Source organism: Anoplolepis gracilipes, chromosome 8 (assembly GCF_047496725.1).
Source record: "Anoplolepis gracilipes chromosome 8, ASM4749672v1, whole genome shotgun sequence".
NCBI lineage: Eukaryota > Metazoa > Arthropoda > Insecta > Hymenoptera > Formicidae > Anoplolepis > Anoplolepis gracilipes.
The window spans coordinates 11,955,001-11,970,110 of NC_132977.1; the positions used below are offsets into that span (position 1 = coordinate 11,955,001).

At 27.1% G+C, this 15,110-nt stretch overlaps 1 protein-coding gene across 16 annotated transcripts in view; it reads right to left on the minus strand.

The window, feature by feature from the left end:
• LOC140669000 (glycogen synthase kinase-3 beta) overlaps nucleotides 1-15,110 on the minus strand; it is a 45,700-nt gene that overhangs the window by 401 nt on the left and 30,189 nt on the right. For 13 of the 16 annotated variants that reach the window (XM_072898408.1, XM_072898410.1, XM_072898402.1 and 10 more), the window contains 4 exons: nucleotides 14,628-14,738; nucleotides 12,762-12,999; nucleotides 12,179-12,372; nucleotides 9,184-9,721 (listed from right to left, as the gene is read on the minus strand). In XM_072898408.1, the coding sequence (XP_072754509.1) occupies nucleotides 9,272-9,721; nucleotides 12,179-12,372; nucleotides 12,762-12,999; nucleotides 14,628-14,738 (993 nt within the window). In that variant the 3' untranslated portion in view covers nucleotides 9,184-9,271. Of the gene's footprint in view, nucleotides 745-9,183; nucleotides 9,722-12,178; nucleotides 12,373-12,761; nucleotides 13,000-14,627; nucleotides 14,739-15,110 lie in introns of those variants that run through there. The other 3 variants (XM_072898405.1, XM_072898407.1, XM_072898409.1) reach the window with 2 other exon arrangements.

Here is a 15,110-nt window from a genome sequence, read left to right on the forward strand (position 1 = left end):
ATTTATTTATAGGACATTGCAATTATGTATATATATAATAATTGTAAACATAGCAATCGTGTAATAAGAGTCTTACTACTTTTTTCTTTACTTTTTTTTTCACCGCGTATAGAGTACAGTGTATAATCATATAATTAATTACCTATACATACATATACATATTCATATATATATGCGCTTTATTTATATATTACATACATATATATGTATGTACATGCCTCTCTCTCTTTCTTTCTTTCGTTCAAACGCACTTTTACACACACATACACACACGTGCGCGCATAATCTCTCACCCCTATTCACTTTGACATTTGAATTAGCGCGTTTTTTTTTTTTATCGTATAGGCGTGGTGATAACTAGCACTACTCCGTTTACTTCATTTTTTTTTCTTAACCATCTGTTTCTTGTAATTTAATTTTATTTTAACTGTGTAGTAAATATTTTTTGTCGCTTACGCGCGCGTTTCTCGCTCTATGTATATTAAACAATTTTTCCCTAATATCGTACATTCATGAATTTTAAACATTAAGGACTTACTGCTCTCGCGCGGTCGAAGATGATGTTATCTCGATTTTATCATTTTTTTTTTATTCGTCCGTCATATATCATCATCGGATCCATCTTGACCGGCGCGCGATGTATCATCTGCATTATCTGGTGTAGCTTCTTCTATTATTCGCCATCTACCACTTGCTGCTCCTGACCTTCCTGCTCCTTCGCCTCCTTAGCATCTTTGTCCTCATCTAAAATGTGATATTGAGGAGTATAAAAAAAAGAATCAGGTTGTGGAGTTTTTTTTGTGATGTGTGTGCTTCTTCTTTACCATTAAATTTAAAAAAATCAAGTGCATAAAATGTGTTTTACACACATATTAATCATTATTAATAAATTTCTAATTAATTATTATAATTATAAATTATTATTATTATTTCTAATTAATTATAATAATTAATCATTATTAATTATATTGCAATACATATTATTACTTATTCTCTGTATATTAAAATTATTTTAGAAAAGTTAAAAATTTTATTTTATATTATATTACAATCTAATATTTATGTTATTATTATGTATATATATATATATATATATATATATATATATATATATATATATATATATATACATATATATATATATATATATATATATATATATATATATATACAGGGTGTTCGGTAATAATGACTCCATTTCTCGTAGGTAAGGTTAAATCGAGTAGAAAAGTCCTGTATCATTTTGCGATCTTTATAATAATTAACTAAAAATTAATTTAAAAATATTGCGTAAATACAAGTGTGCGGCAAAAAAATATTCCATTAAAAGACTTTCACTGCTTCACCACGTGCCTATAGTAAACCTTTTTTATATTCTTCGGAAGAGGATGTCCATTTAGAGCTCTTAAAACGTACGCTAAGATCAGGTTTCAGATAAAAAAAAAAGTTAAAATTATTCTTAATAACTCACACCTTAATATCAAATACCTTATACAAAAGCACTTATAATAAGTTTAATTTAATTCTGAATTAATAAGACATATATTGTATATATATATATACCGTGAAATATATCTGAAGAAATGAAAGAATTAAAAGAATTAAAGTAAATTTAAAGAAAATTCCTTGTATGAAAATAGAGGCGTAAGATATTCGAAATTAAGGTTGATAAGATAATTTTGGTCTTTTCTATTCCCCTAAATAGAAATATTATCTAATATTAAAAATAGAGAATATAAACTATGTATATATACAGAGCATTGTAAAACTATCGTTTTCATAATAGATTTTTTGAACAATTTGCTTAGTAAAAATGTCAGAGGAGAGGAGATCATTTTTTACAAATTAAAAATTTTTGCCATTATATATCTTTATAAAACTTAAATTAAAATTTTATTAATGTAAATTCTGCCTAAAATTAAGTGAAAACTGCAGTTTTGTTAATCTCTTAATTCCATAAAATTTAAATAAATTTCCATAAAGTTTTTCTTTTTCGCTTATAATTCGAAAATTACTGAAGGCTAGAGATTTTTACTAAAGAAAAAATTGTTTATATTTTCAAATTAGCTAGATAATTCATTACTAAAAGGACATTCTGCAGTTTATATTTTCTAATATTTTATATATCTATAAAAAGATATATATATATATATATTAATTTCTTGAACGAGATACATTCTTGAAAATTTCTTGTCTTTCTTTAATTAAAATTAAGAGAATTAAAAATTATTTATTATATATACTTATTTTAAATAAATTTAAACTGAATACGCAACAATAAAAATATATAGAAATAGTAAGTAATTATTGATAATTAAAATTTTTGGAGATTAACTTTCGATTCATTTTAATTCATTCGTCATAAAAATGACCTAATGTCAATATTTGAAATTGTTCCATTTATATTTGACGGTTTCTTTGCTCTTTTTAATTTTCTTCATGATCAATTTATTGGATCCATTAACAACCATAAATAATTTAGTCATTGAATGTATAATTATATAATCTTATTTAAAAATCGTAATTATTCTTATTTTATATACTATCACAACGTTTTAAACATTTTATTATTATATTCTCAAATACTTTTATATATTGGAAATAAAATATTGAAAATTTTTACAGGAAAGTTATTTTACTTAAAATAAAATTAAAAACTTATTTTACTTTAAATAAAATTTTTGTTTTAATAAGACATTGGTCGTTAATGGATTAATATAATATTATATAATCTTAATTATTAAATTTTTACACGATAGATTGTTTTAGAAAAATAGCATAAATTAAGAAAGATTGTATATGTATATCATCATCGATTGATGTGTTTGAAATCGTGATGCAGCAAAAATATTTTAAGAATTTTGTAAAAACAAGTCAAAAGTATAGAATAAATTTTTTTTTCTTTGAGACTTTGCTTCCGAGGAAAATAATTTTGAGAATAGCAAATTAATATATTTGTACTTTTTAAAATTTGAATAGCTTCTGTAAAGATCTTGTGTTATATATATCGTATTAATTTCTGCGAAAATATGTTTTTCTCTTGTGCAAAAAAAAAAAGAAACTATATTCAATTGAAATAAAAGTAATCTTGATACTTTACATAATTTATTACATAAAAATATAATTTAAATCAATTATTAAATATAACTTAAATTATTTTAAATTGCTTTATTGAATAAAACTTCTTTAATATTAATATTTTAGTTTTTCAGTCATTATATATAGTTGTTTATATTTATTTAGTTATGTATACATATTTAGTTATTTATTTATTATTAAATTAAAGTTAATATAATTACAGGTTATTATTAAAGATCATTTTTTTCATTCAAGTTTAAGAAAAGTATAAACGTTAATTTGTTTTAATTCTCAAGTTAATATTCTCGAAAAAATTATATTTTACATTTTTCACTTATTTTCTTCATTAAATATCTTGTGTGTATCACGATTTCTACAATTTCATATAGGTACATGTATAAAATAAACATTTAAAATTTTTAATTCCGTTATAATTAAATCTATGTATATATTTGCTGTTTTTTTTTATTCTTCGTGTAAATAAATCAAGGATTATAAAAAAAGTTTCAGAAATGCATTGTTTTCGAAAAACCCAATTTTCAATAGCTTGTTTATTCTTCGTGTAACATAAATTATGTAAAAATTTTAATTCTATTTATTTAATTAATTAATTTTATCTATATATTTTAACTCAATCTATTTAATTAATTAATCCTATTAATTATAGATTTCTGAAACTTTTAGTAATGAAAAAAAATGCTTATTTTTTTACGAAAGTACACGGTTGTATCGGTCTGTAATGTAGGTCATTTGCATTCTTACCTTATTATATAAGTATTAACATATGTATCATAAAACGACGTCAGCAAGCACGCATATTCGTAACGTCAAAACGTAAAATATATTACATTAGAATGTATTATATTGTTGCAAAAGTTTTTTTTACATGTATAAATAAAATTTGAAATAATTTTGTTTTAATTTTGCAATAATTTTTATTAATTAAAAATAATCTATATAAATTGGCTTCAATGTATTTCTTTTTTCGTTTTCTACAATTTTGAATTCTTGATTTAATATCTTTTGCATTAATTTAATACATATGTATACACGCATACACGCATTGACACATACACGTATATATTCTATATATTACATTACTTTATTAACTTTTTGTTTTTACAAAAATGTTACATTTTATTTACTACACTTCAAGAAAGCTCAGTTTATTTACTACACTTTAAAAAAAAGCTATGAATAAGAATAATGTTAGAACGAAAAAGAAGACTTAATGAATAAAATATATTGGCAAACAAAGGGAAAAAGAGAATATATTATTTAATTAATATTATTTAGAAGTAAATTTTGTTCTCTAATTCTTTTTTCCTATTTCTTCTTTCTTCACAAAAAAGCAATAGTGCTGTTTTATTAATCACGTTACATATTTATTAATATGCGCGCGCCCGTCACATATTTAATATTCTATTATAAATTAAATTATATATATATATATATATATATATATATACGTATAAGTGTGTATAATTTAATTCCCTCGAAAGATTCGTTCATTTTTTTCTCCCCCTCTCTATTTTTGACATTAATAAAAGAAAAAACAAAATAAACGAATTTTTCGATCAATATTGAAAATATTTATACAGACTTTCAATATTTTACATTTGTCTTCTATTAACGATCACACTATAATTTAATTATGTTGCTTAAATAAATCATTAAATACAGAAACTATTTTTAAATTCCGTTGATATCATGATAGCAAAAGGACGCGTTGAAGTAAATAATATATCGAAAAGACAAATTGTGGTGAGATGAGATGAAATGTGAGAAAGGAATTAATTAAAACCGAAAATCGATGAATTTTTTTGTTTATTAATAATAATAATAATAATAATAATCACGATAAATAATCAACAATATCTATGTTCAAGCTGTTTTTTGATTCAATCGTTTATTTCTCTATTTCACTATTAGCTAGATTTTCGCAGCTAATCTCTCTTTTCCGTTTCCGAATTTGACACTTCTCTTGACAGTTGCCTAAAACTCAAAAGAAACAGGAGACCTGTTTATTTCAGCTACACTCTTTTTCGTTGTAAAATAAAATAATAATATATATGCATATATGAAGATACATCATATACTTCAAAGGAGAAGACAGATAAAGTGCAACTGAAACATACAGATTTAGAGATACAAGCTGGTGTAATTTCGCAAACTTCGATAATTTCGAAATTTCTTTGCGAAAGAATGCTCGTATTACGTTATCAATTCGTGATAATACGAAGAAGATAGTTCGAGTCTTTGTATCAAGCCAGCCATCTCTCTCCGCAAGGATTTATATAAATACACCGCTAAAAAAAAAGGAAACAATTATAGAATAATTATTCTCTTAATTAATAAATCAATTTATCCGAAAAATTGCTGTACTTAATAAACGCAGTATATCTTATGCAGTAATTTAGCTTCTTTTAATCACATTTATTCGATTTGAGTATAATTGTTTGTGATTGGTATATCTGTACACATATGGCTAGAGAATGTCAGTTTAATATTTCTATCATTGATACGTTTGCAATTTTTTTTTATGCAAAACGTACTTTCTTTTCTTCAAAATCGGAAGACACATTTTGCAGAGCACATCCCATGTATTTTTTCAAAACAAAAAAAAATAAATGGACGACGTGTGATTTGTTATTTAAAATTAAACATGAAAAGTATCTATAGCTAAAAAAGAATAAAAAAGTTAGTCTAAAAAATTAATTTTAATGCCTTCAACACGTCCATAAAATTCTAATTTGACTTTCAAATCTTTAACATTACTATCTTTTCAAATTTTATACACGCTATTTTGTTTTCATCTTTAGCTATATTTATTTTTTTTTTTTTTTTTAAGAACTAAACTGCTTGAACTTTATCTTTTTAGACGCAAATATGATATGTATACATGCAAGATAACTGTCGTGACCCGGAATTCGAGTGCGAGAGTTTGATTTTATGTGTATTTATAAAATATAACACACACAGGGTGATTCATTAATCAATCCAAGAATAATTCGAAAACAGAGTGTTTTTATAAAGAATGATAATTTTAGATAAAAGTTATTTCATTTCAAAAATGGACATGAAATAATGATAGCTTTAGCTTCACTTTGAATAGAGATACGTCAAGATTTATTCTTTGAAATTTTTATCACTCTGTCTGTGTATCTTTGAATAAAAAAAAATGATATTAAAATATTTTAATATTTCAAATTTTCTGCAGCTTCACAATCTATTCTGTTAAAAACATTAACAAATAGATTTGATTTTTGCATTTATAACTGCACTTCTTATAATAATTAACATATTACAAAGTTGTTATTAATAACAACTCAATAATAGATTATTTTTAAAATATATATATATAAAGATAATTTATATTTATTATTTTACATTTTACAATATTTTTTTTCAAATGTTGAAACTAAATATTTTGGAAATCAAAATATTATGTTACAAATTATTTCATAATTCTTGCAAAACGAAGGATCTAATATAAGCCCTTCCTTCTTAATTTTAGAAAGTTTTTTTTCTTATCATGTGTCCTTTTCGAAAAGAATTCGAATGTTCGATTTGCATAAGTAATTCCGGGGACATATTTAACACGCAAAAAGAGCTCTCTTCATTATTGAAGCGATTTCACTGATGCACCAAAAGAACCTGTTCAACGTGTCGTTGGCTTAAAAGTATAAAAAATCGCTCCAAGTTGGGTCGACCAGAAGTTCGTCAGCTACGATTAAAGAAAAACGAAAAAAAAAAAAGAAAAAATTTAGAACCCGAAGAAAGTCATAATACAATAATAGCGATAGAGTGCTATAACGACTTAGACATGACCAATAGGCACGAATATGTCTTCTCGCTAAATGCTCCGGCTTGCTAGCTAACATTCTCTTTAATTATGCTGGCGTATGATAGCTCAGTCATTTTGCGGCTAGTCGATCAGTTTTTATCTGAAAAGGACATTTTTCTGTCGTCTGTCACTACAGTAGCCATTAATATGTATGAAAGAAATTCGTTAAAAATTTAAACACAAGGCAGAGAATATCCCTTCCGTGAGGGTTTACTTATAAGATTATTTCAGTCGAGACGAAACATGAAATCATTAGTGTTATTGATACATTAATATCATCATTACTTGTCATTGTTATTTTGTTAATCATATTTGTCTTCAATGTGACTGAAACCTTGAGAACTTAAGTCTGGAAATGAAACTTGCCTTGCGAGTAAAAGGTATGATATAATCCACTCTTTTTTTTCTCTTTTATTTTAAACTAATCTTGCAGCAACAATCATGTACAAAGATTCGAAACCGGTATAGTTCCGGTATAGTTAAAACCTAATTTTCCATAAAAAAAGTAGATATTATAAGATAATTATCGCTTTATTGATCTGTAAATAAATAAAAAAAAAAAAAAAAAAAAAAAAAATATATATATATATATATTCTAATATAAACTCAGTGAAATTATATCGGTTTCGATCCTGTGTATTGTCTAGATAAAATAATGTTATCAGATGTCATTTCCTTTTTGAGTTTTCATCTTAGAGTCATGCACGTTTTAGTAGTTATTATAGTTATCAGAGAACGACCAATTTTTATATATGTATGCTAAATTACATCGATAGCATGATGGTCTTTCTCCAATTCTCATTGGTACCCTCTCCTCAAAGCTGACGTAGTGATAATAATTGCTTGCAAAAGATATTTGATTACAAATTTGTGTTGTCGGTACTTTTTCAAGAATTTCGTAGATATTTAATTTCGCCTGAAAATATCCACATAATCTAATAATTTAATATACACACGTACAGTTGAATATTCGTATATTAAATTCCCGTATTTTTTGCGACCTTGTATTGATTCTCTTTCCTTGCATCTATCTCGTTATTTATTATTTGTCACGTGACCAGGTGATAACACAAAGTGAGAATGCAAAATTTTCATTTTGCGCATGTGACATTAAAATTAGGAGCGAGAATTCATAATAAAAACATTCTTTGGTCTTGATAGGAATTTACGATACGGACAATCGACTTATTTAATTACAGTTGCATTTAATTATCAGTTAAAGAGAGAGGGACCATTTTTTAAATACAAACATAAGATATATAATTAAGAATTTGTCATTGAAATTGCATCGGTCTGGTGGTACGAAAGACAGTAGCATCCTTCAATTATTATTATTCAGTATTCATATATTTTTCTTAAATTGATACTTTCGTCGAGCTTTGATACCACGGTGTCTTAAAGTATAAAACGATGGTGATGCAAACAACATTACTAGAGACACATTAGATTACACATCCTCTTAGTTTACCTTTAACTAGAGTAAACGCAGCGGTTATTTAAAGTTAAAGAAGAACCAATTCCTACATATATTATATACACTGAATCCAATTCGGCAACGATAATTATAATTAAGGCTTCTGTCAGAATCATATTGCTTTATAGCATCAGAAATAGAAAATTAGTTTTCTTTTTTCATGCATAATATTGTGCACATAAATTTACCATCTTTAATCAAAAAATATTATTAAAAAATAGGTTCACAACTTTTCTATTTTAGTAGATAATTTAATCTTCTTAATAAAAAAAATTTAACGTACACACATATATATAAATGTTTTTATTTTTATTATTTGCAGATTGATATCTGAAAGCGCTGGATATATTTTATGTATTTTATAAAAAATATGAGCTTTAAAATATATGTATAAGGATATATATATATATATATCTCATATATATATATATATATATATATATATATATATATATATATATATATTTGCTATAAAACAAACTTTGACAGATCGAGCTATCAGATGTCAATCTCAGCTGAAAGATTGCTCCCATTCTATCAAATACAAGTTATAACATATGACGAAGATAATTTATTCCAATATATGGCTCTTTTCCTGATGTCATAAATGTGTTCAATATGATTATTACGGGGATGAGAAACCTTAATCTCGCCGAATCGCGTCGCTGTAACTACGCTACTTTTCGCTCTAGAAGGTGAAAAATTCTTATATCTATAAACTTCGCAATGCAATATATATCGCATTTACAACATGGACATCCTCGTCAGAAGATATATAGATAGATTCGTCATGTCGCTGTATAATCTGATTCTTTGACAACGTTAAAAAAAAGAAAAGAAAGAAAAAGAAAAAAGGAGAACAAAGCCACGGTTCAAGCCATGTTCGATTGGCTGGAGTCGGTGTTTTGCGTATTGGTGGTGCTGATGGTATTGGTGGTGTTAGGATTGGTAACGCTATTATCACTAGAGTTACCGCTAACGGCGCTGGCGGCGGCGCCCGTGGCGTCCGATTGGCCGCCACCACCTCCACCCCCGCCGCCCCCGCCAGGATTCCCCTCCGTACCGGTGGTAGCGGTGGCCGACTGCATGTACTTGGGTATCAGCATGCTGTTGAGAACTGGCTGGATGCGCAGCTCGTGTTCGGTGAAGTTGAACAGCGGTGGTAGCTCGCGGCCGCTGGGCAGCCGCGTTCCCTGCTCACGCAACTCGTTGAAGAAGGAATGCGCGCATGCCTGCAACGGCGTCATACGTAGCGACGGGGTGTACTCTAGCAATCGTGCCACTAGGTCCATCGCCTCCGGCGGGGTGCGCGCCCTGAATACCTGCAACCATCGTGCTCATGTAAAAAATTGTTTCTCTCTTCGTATCTTAATCCAACGTTTAACTGTTATTCGATATGATTATAAAATGAGCGAGAAAAATCCGTTATGTAATCATCTTGATCAGATGATTTTTTTTTAGGGTGAAGTTATGGTGAGCTAATGGTAAGAAGCTTAAATAGATTGGCGACAAATGTTTTGAAATGCCAACTGAACTGCTCTCTATAACTGCATACATTCTAAGATTTTATTAAAAATTAAATGAGTAATTAGTAACCAGAATAAAATATTAATAACGTGAGAATTTTTGATTTTAACTTTTAACAGATATTGTAATTTTATTAAGCTCTTGGAATTTATAAAATACCATCTGATCTTTAACAGATTATTTTATTTATTTTAAATTATAAAGATTTTCTTGGAAATAATATATGTTTAATATATAATTTGTCAAAATATATTCTTGATTTTGGGACGTCATAACAGTTCACCCTGTATATAATAGAGCTAAAAAAATTTTTTTCAAATTACGTATATCAGTATTTATAGGATTTTAGGATCATTAATCCGAAGGAAAAATTACATCTAGCGTTGCAATTAATTAAAAATTTCATAAAACAATGATTTTTAATGATTTTATTTTAAAAGATTTCATTTTATGATGCTTAAAAAGAGAGATATCTTTTATGTTTGTTGAGGATTGAAGATAAAATGATGATGCTTATGATTGGTACCATCTAGAAACACCTGTGCCATATGGTATTTTATGTACACACGCACACATACATACGAGGTATAGAAAAAAACAACGAAATATTTATCCTATTTCGAAAGCTATTATTTTCGAAGAATTATTTTAAACAAAAGTTGAATTTCAAATGTTACATCATGGTGATAGTATCATTTTGACTTTGAGTCACTTTGTTAAGATTGTCTTTAGTTTTTTATACAGTAACTTCCATTTTTTGTTGCAATCGATTCTTACAATAATGTCGAGATGTTTCTTTTTCTAAATTATAATAATAATTAAAGTTTATTTTATTAAAAGTTTTCTGATTTACTGAAAATTCAACGGTTTAAAAATTCCTTACAGAATAGAGAAATTTACTCATCAGCTATGTACGTATGTAATAAAAAGAGCAGGTTCCTGTTTAAATAATCAGATGATCTTCACAAAATGAAATGTCAAAATAATATTATTTGACACTTGAAGCAAACTACAGCTTCTGTGTAAAATATTTTCTTCTAAAATCTATACTTTTTGAAATATTAAGACGTTACTCTGTTACTTTTTTTCCACCCTATGTATGCGTGTGTGTACATGCAATCTTCCTATTTATGTAACGTTGTATCAGCATGATAGTCGAATAAGTACAATGTAAGTATGAATATGTATGGTACATCTAAAATGAACAACACAGACTCCAAGCACTACTCTTGAAAGACACGAAAGGCCAAAACATGTTATTCATTCCTTGTTTGGCGCAAATGCAAATGTCAAATATCACCAGAACATCAGAGTAAGTGTGATACTTTTAATTATTTTCAGTCGGCACAACAAATACAAGAGATAGTAACGATCGTTAGTAACGTTAACAAATGAGATGAACCGGGCAATAAAAGGAGATTTTCTCGCATGAGGAAGACACTTGATATCGATTGATAGAGAAAAGAATAAAAATTTATTTAAATGATCAAATTAATTTATTTAAATAATTAAAAATTAATTTATATTTAATTTATTAATTTATTTTTTCTTATATTCAATTCTTTCTTTAAAGTTAGTTTACCCCGAGTATACTGGAGAGAAATCTGCACGCTTGTCCGAATTATCGAGATGGAAGTTTGGATGTTAGTACAATGAGCCAAAATAGAGAAAGTTTGTACCAGTTATGTGTTGAATAAGACTTGTTGCAAGTCGGACCACTTACTCTAATCTTCTGGTGCTCCATGGAACACACAGGTGTTTCACTCATTCGTTGAAGCATATACTGCAAACCACGAGTACATGTATTGATGAATGGCACTATCGAGCCACTAATGCGATCACCGATCGAATTTTTTGAAAACGAAAAAAATACTTTCCTTTTTCCAAAAGTGTGCATTGGTAATTCCTTATTATATCTTATCGAAAATTCGAGGCCCTACATCTTCTCTTTCTCCTTTCCCGTTATAAAATTAATTAGATCAATTTTTTTGGTCATTAAAAAATGTTCATATATTTGAAAAACTGAAGTAATCTGTATTAATTCTATTTTTTTCAAAGATATGAATTTCGGGAAATTGGCTCTTTAATTATTTATAATGAGTTTTTAGTCACAAAGTGATAGACATGTGTGCAACAAGAGACAATCACGAGATAAAGAGAAGAAATGTCGTTAGATGTGTGTGTGTGTGTGTGTGTAGATTTATGTGTTAGGTATGGAATTGTGAAATTATTTGTAAGACAATGAACTTTACCTTTTGCCAAGGATGCGACTTAATTTGTGGAAATTTGAATTCGGTATAGTTGGGATTCATCTCACGTATCTGATCGCGCGTAGGTGTACCAAGGACTTTGATAATTTCTACCAGCTGATCGACGCCACTATCGCCGGGAAATATCGGTTGGCCTAATAACAATTCTGCCAACACGCAACCTGCGCTCCAAACATCTATCGAAAAAATGGGAGAAAATTAAACTCGAGAGAGAAGTGATATATATATATATATTAAAGTAATCAAGTAATGATAATAAAATAATTAATTTTTTAAATCAATTAATTACTTAAGTAATTAATTAAATTAATATCCGGCTCTATATAATAATAAAATAGTCACGCTAAAAATGTATTATAATATAATATAAAAATTAAATAAAAAGAAATTCAAATTTCCTACACTTTATCATGTGTTAGATTGAAGATCTAAGAGATTCCAGCAGATACCTGATGAAGTTTAAATAATTCTTCAAAATACATACATATATATAAGTTATTACAAGTGATAGAGATGATTGCAAGTTTTAAAAGATGTAATATCAATCAAGATATTTATAGCTTACCGATCTTTGTAGTATAATCGATAGCACCAAAGATGAGCTCAGGTGCACGATAATAGCGACTGCATATGTAAGACACATTGGGCTCGCCTTTCACTAGGTGCTTAGCCGAACCGAAATCGCATAATTTCAAGACACCGGTATCCGGGTCTAAGAGTAGATTCTGCGGCTTAATATCTCTGTGGCAGATACCCAACGAGTGGATGTACGCCAATGAACGGAACAGTTGATACATGTACAACTGCAAAAAATCAAAAAGTTATCTTCATCTTCTTTTATACTATATATACTATATACAGTGATGAGCAAAATTGAACACACTTTATAAAATTTTTAAGATTGTTCACATTCATTCGGATACACAATATTGAAATTACAAACGATAGGGTAATATATAAAAAATCAACTTCAGACGCTGTCTTACAATGTTTACGTTAAGTTCTTATATAGAATCTCATTCTATCAGAAATGATAGAAAACATGCCGTGTCCCGAGGATGAAGTTACGTTTCAGCAGAATCGGTACAAAATAGGCTAAATAATCAAAATTTCAAATTATTATTGGCCTGCGCAAAGTCCAGGTTTAAATCCGATAGAGAATTTCTGGGTTCATTTGAAAAAAAAAAGATTACACTGCAAATATCACACGATGCCGACTTCAACTGATAATCTTTGGACTTAGAGTCCAAGAAAAATGGGACAAAATCACTTCAGATTACTGCGAAATATTAGTACAAAGTATGCCGCAAAGAATACACTCAGTACTAAAAGCAAAAGGCCTTTGGACAAAATATTAAGTTCTGAATAAATATTAGGTGCAAAACCGAGTACAATGTATCTATGATAATGAACAACATAAGAAATATAAAGAATCATTAAGTGGCTTTAACAAACTTTATATACAACTAGTTTTTATGTATTGTTTAGTTATCTTTATTATAATGTTATAGTTTTAAAATATATGACTATGTTTCCAAAAATAGATAAAGTATGTTCAGTTTTGCTCATTACTGTATATGCTAGCATATTATACTAGAAAACAAAAGATAAAATTCATCCATAGTATATAATAGTATAATAATAGTATATAGTATATAATAGTATACTTTAACAGTTACACTATGGTATAATACTAATAGTATACTTTAATAGTTATAATGTAATATAATGATTATACTGTGAATACTAATAATACACTTTAGTATATGGTATACACTAATAATAAATTTTAATAGTTATACTATGGTATAACTATTAAATATAATAGTATAGTTTAATAGTTATAATATGGTATAATACTAATAGTACACTTTAGTGTATGCTATATACTAATAATATATTTTAATAGTTATACTACAGTATAATAGTATATACTAAATAGTACTAAAGTGTACTATTATTATGCTATTGTAGTATTACACTATAGTATAACTATTAAAGTACACTATTAGTATACTTATTACTATTAGTATATGTTATATAAAGATAATTACTTTAGTATATATAGTTTATACTAAAAATGATTTTCATTTTTTATTTTCTTCTATATTATATTATACGTATAATATATACTCTGTAGTATAGTAATATAATATAGTATAGTAAACTAAATACTATATATTACAAAATATATAGTTATACGATATATTATTTTATATAGTGCAATAGTATACACACTCTATATGATATATAGTTCATAAAAATATAAGTTTGGAAAGATTTTTTTATTATATAACAATTATCAATTTTATTTGTGAATAAAAAACAGAAGTAAAGTTGCAAATAAATAACGGAGTAGATTAAAAAATATGTATTATTTCTTTACTTTTTGTTTTAAATTATGACTTTCTGAATATTGAAATTAACTCACCTTGATGAAGCTGATTGGTATCGTCTGCTTGCTTTTGCTATAATGTCGAGCGACTTTGTACACAGTTTCGGGTATGTATTCCAGGACTAGATTGAGATAAACCTCGTCCTTCTAAAAAGAAGAAAAGAAAATAATTCTACTGCAATATTTATACCTGAAATTTGTCTACAAGTATTTGTCGCCTCAAAGACACACTACTTCAAAACCAAACATCAGTTATGCTATTCCAATGTATATATATATATATACATACAGCGTAAGGTAATAACTATTATCACTTTAAATATGAGGATTTGTACCCAAATTTGTAATCAAAATTGTACAGTACTAAGGGGCCTATCATATGGCAATAATAATTTTTATTTAAGTGGGAACACTTAAAGTCATTTTTATTGTTTTAAATGGAATCGTCTTAAATTTTTTATATAAATTGATTTGTAATCTGCGTAAAAGGTTATAAGAATATTCAAAAATTGAATAGCG